This window comes from Emiliania huxleyi (genome assembly GCF_000372725.1).
Source record: "Emiliania huxleyi CCMP1516 unplaced genomic scaffold EMIHUscaffold_57, whole genome shotgun sequence".
Classification (NCBI taxonomy): Eukaryota; Haptophyta; order Isochrysidales; family Noelaerhabdaceae; genus Emiliania; species Emiliania huxleyi.
In genome coordinates, this window is record NW_005197722.1 from 394,262 (window position 1) to 397,443 (window position 3,182).

A 3,182-nucleotide genomic window follows, 5' to 3' on the forward strand; every position below is an offset into this window, starting at 1 on the left:
CGCACGGGCATCCGGCCACCACCAGGACCAGAAATTGCTGGAAGCCCTTGTACAGCCCGAGCGCCACCGCCAAGCCGAGGACAGTGGGGGTGTACCAAGTGGGGAACCTGCCGACGAGCTCCTCCATTTCCGAAAGGGTCGTTTTCGCCTCTTCGACTGCAGACGCGACGCGCCCCTGGAAGGAGCCCGAGACAGGCGCCTCGGCACGCACGTGTAGGTAGCCCGCCGACACGATCGCACCGGAGAGGACGCTATTTCCCTTGCGCTTGGCCTGGGGGAGGTGCATCCGAGGTGCAGCTGAGGTGCAGCCGAGGTGCAGCTGAGGTGCAGCCGAGGTGCAGTTGAGGTGCAGCCGAGGTGCAGCCGAGGTGCGGCCGAGGCTTGGCCTGGGGCATGGCCTTTCCAGTCACGGGGGATTTGTGGAGGGCGGCCGTTCCCGGGACGACCCTTCCGTTTGCAGGCAAGACGTTGCCCACGGGCAGAAAGTACAAGTTGCCCGCCGCCAGGTTTGCCAGGGGCATTTTCCCGCCCCCGGGCACCTGGGGAGGGATCCATGGGCCAGGGATCCATGGGCCAGTCAGTGTCACACAGTTTTGTCAAAACGGGACGTGGAGGCCCGATGATCGCCCCCCCCCCCCCCCCCGCTTCCCATATCGGTCTGGGGAGCGTCTTCGGAAGTGTCTCGGAACACCTCGACGCCGAGTGGCTCAGAGACGACGGAGCCGCGCAGCCGCCGACCGACCGCCTCGAGCGCGCAGACCTTGACTAAGTCCATCAGCGTGACCAACGCGCCGACCGAGGCGGCCTCGACCACGTTGCCCTGTACCAGCGCGCCTACTCTCGGTCAATCTCGGCTAGATCTCGGCGATATCTCGACCACGCTGCCCCTGCACCAGCGCGCCGACCACCGCGATCGCCATCATCAGCTCCACGTTTGGCGAGCGACGCCGCAGCGCGAGGTACGCCTCGTGGAAGAGCGCGACGCTCATCGCGACGCACGCCCACGCAAGCCCGTACGCCATCTTTGGGAAGCCGACGCGCGGCAGCGCGAGGGTCGCCGCGAAGAGTACGATCTGAGTCGCGTTGACGGTGAGGCGGACGATCTCCGCGTGGTTGAAGCTGCTGCCCACCGACTCGACCACCGACTTGTCCTGCAGCGACGCGCCCAGGTGCTTCCGGTTCAGCATGTCGACGATCGACTCTGGCGCGAGCCCGTCTGTATGCTCAACGTTGACACGGCGATCAGTGACAGAGATCTTGACCTCGGCCACCGCCTCGAGCGGACCGAGCATGTCCCGGATGAGCTTCGCCTCCATCCCGCAGCAGAGGTGGTCCACGCGGACGACGGTGCTGCGCAGCATGACCAACACTGTGGCGAAGTGGCCCGGCGAGGCGTCGGTGCGAGAGAGAGAACCGTGGATCTAGCTCTTCTCGCGCAGTGATGTGGAGGCGGTGGTGAAGAAGATCAATTGTTTTCTTTCTTTTAGGAGTCTCGAGGTTCTCGAGGTGGATATCCTTTGGCCGCGTTGGGTAGCGAGGATTGGTGTAACCCGAGCCACGGAGGCGTGTTTTCTGACGGCCGACCGTCAGTGCACGGAGTTGCCACTTCTCCGACTGCCCCGGCTAGTTCACGGGTTTCGCGGGAGTGACCCCATGCGTCAAACCCGAGACCTAGCGCGGGTGGGTTGGAGGGGCCTCGGAAAGGCGCGCAAGCACGCCCTACGTCTTCCCCTCCTCCCCATCGGGCCGCGTGAGCGGCCACGCCTCGCAGATTCGTTTCCGCGCCTGGGTCAGGCGCGCGGGGCATCCCCCGGGTCGCTCGACCAGCGATCCGAAGAGTGGCCGCTATGCGAAGGAAAGAGTGGGGCCCTCGACGCCTCAGTCCGGCCCTCCGAGGGGGGAAGGGAATTGCGGGGTCCCCTCGGGCGCCTCAGTTCGGCCCTCCCGAGGGGGGGAGGGGAGCAAGGGGGTGGGGGGATCGGGGCGGGGGGGGAGGGGTCTCGGTTGCATGGGTCTAATGCTTGCCTTGAACCTCCCAGAGCTCGTCCCGGTCCGTCACGGCCATCCTTGGCCTCCGGAGGGCCCCCGGCCGCGGCGCGGTGTGGCGGCGTCGCAAATCCGACCACAGAGCACCGGGACGCGGTCGGGCGATCTGAGGCCCAACTAGGCGTATGCATTGCCCATCCAGGGCTATCACCTGGACCCATCAACAGGCGCCTGCGGCGCCGTGGTCACGAGGTGTTGTTCACAGCCTTGTTATTGAGAAGAAAATACCTCTTATGGCGCTGTGCGCTGGCCTGTGAGAGGTTGAGGTGCGAGCCCTGGAGGCCCTGGGGATGGTTCACACCTGTCCAAGCATTCATGCAGACAGTAGTCAAGCACATGCAGACCCCTGTGTAATATTGGCGCGCGCGGGGGGCCATGACGCTTCCGCCGGACAACCGCATCTTGGGGGTCGACATGTACCGCGCCACCGCGCTCTCGATGGTCCTCTGGCTGGGTCTTCTCGAGGTGACCGAGGCGTGCGGCGAGGACGAGTGCAACTGGACGCAGCCGCTCCACTACTTTGAGCAGCTCTCCGGCCTCTTCTTCCTGCTCTCGGGCCTGGGCAACGCGCTCTCCATCCTGCGCAACCTCCAGCGCGGCCGCTCCGCCGCCTCTCTCCTGTGGGCGCAGCTCCTTCGCTCCGCCATCCTCACCGCGGTCGGCGTCGGCATGCGCGGCGTCTGCCTCTTCGTCACGCGCCTCGCAAAGCCGCTGCACAAGGACGAGGCGACTCCGTCGTCCGCCTGGCCGCCGTATGCGGAGTGGCCGTCGCTGCTGCGCGCCGACGGACTCGCTGCCCTCGAGTCTCCGCGCGCCCTCGCCTTTCACGGCGTCACGACCGGCCTGGCCTCCGTCGTCGTGTTTCTCCTCCTCGCCCTCCGCCTGCCCGCCGCCGCTCTGCCGCCCGCGCTGCTCGCCGCCGCCGCCGCCACGCTCGCCGCCAACGCGCCCGCGCGCCGACTCGCCGACGGCGCCACGTGCTGCACCCCGCCGCTGCCGGCCGAGGCGGCGCCCGGCAGCGGTCCGCCCGGCGGCGGTCCCGACACGAGCGCGCCGCGCCACCCTCTCTTCCTGTGCGGCGAGACGAGCCTGAGCTTCACGGCGTCGCCCGGGGCGCTGCGGACTTCCGGGTCCCC

At 67.6% G+C, this 3,182-nt stretch overlaps 2 protein-coding genes across 2 annotated transcripts in view; one reads left to right on the forward strand and one right to left on the reverse strand.

Moving 5' to 3' along the window:
• Positions 1-1,408, reverse strand: part of EMIHUDRAFT_452160 (hypothetical protein) — a gene marked incomplete at its 3' end in the record, with an annotated part of 3,964 nt that extends 2,556 nt beyond the window's left edge. The window contains exons 1-4 of the mRNA XM_005765017.1: positions 894-1,408; positions 692-826; positions 447-539; positions 23-259 (exon numbers count right to left, since the gene is read on the reverse strand). Of these exons, the coding sequence (XP_005765074.1) occupies positions 23-259; positions 447-539; positions 692-826; positions 894-1,361 (933 nt within the window). The 5' untranslated portion in view covers positions 1,362-1,408. The remainder of the gene's footprint in view (positions 1-22; positions 260-446; positions 540-691; positions 827-893) is intronic.
• Positions 1,409-2,715: 1,307 nt separating this feature from the next.
• EMIHUDRAFT_104155 (hypothetical protein) overlaps positions 2,716-3,182 on the forward strand; it is a gene marked incomplete at both ends in the record, with an annotated part of 3,454 nt that continues 2,987 nt past the window's right edge. Inside the window, one exon of the mRNA XM_005765018.1 lies at positions 2,716-3,176. Coding sequence (XP_005765075.1) covers positions 2,716-3,176 — 461 coding nt within the window. The remainder of the gene's footprint in view (positions 3,177-3,182) is intronic.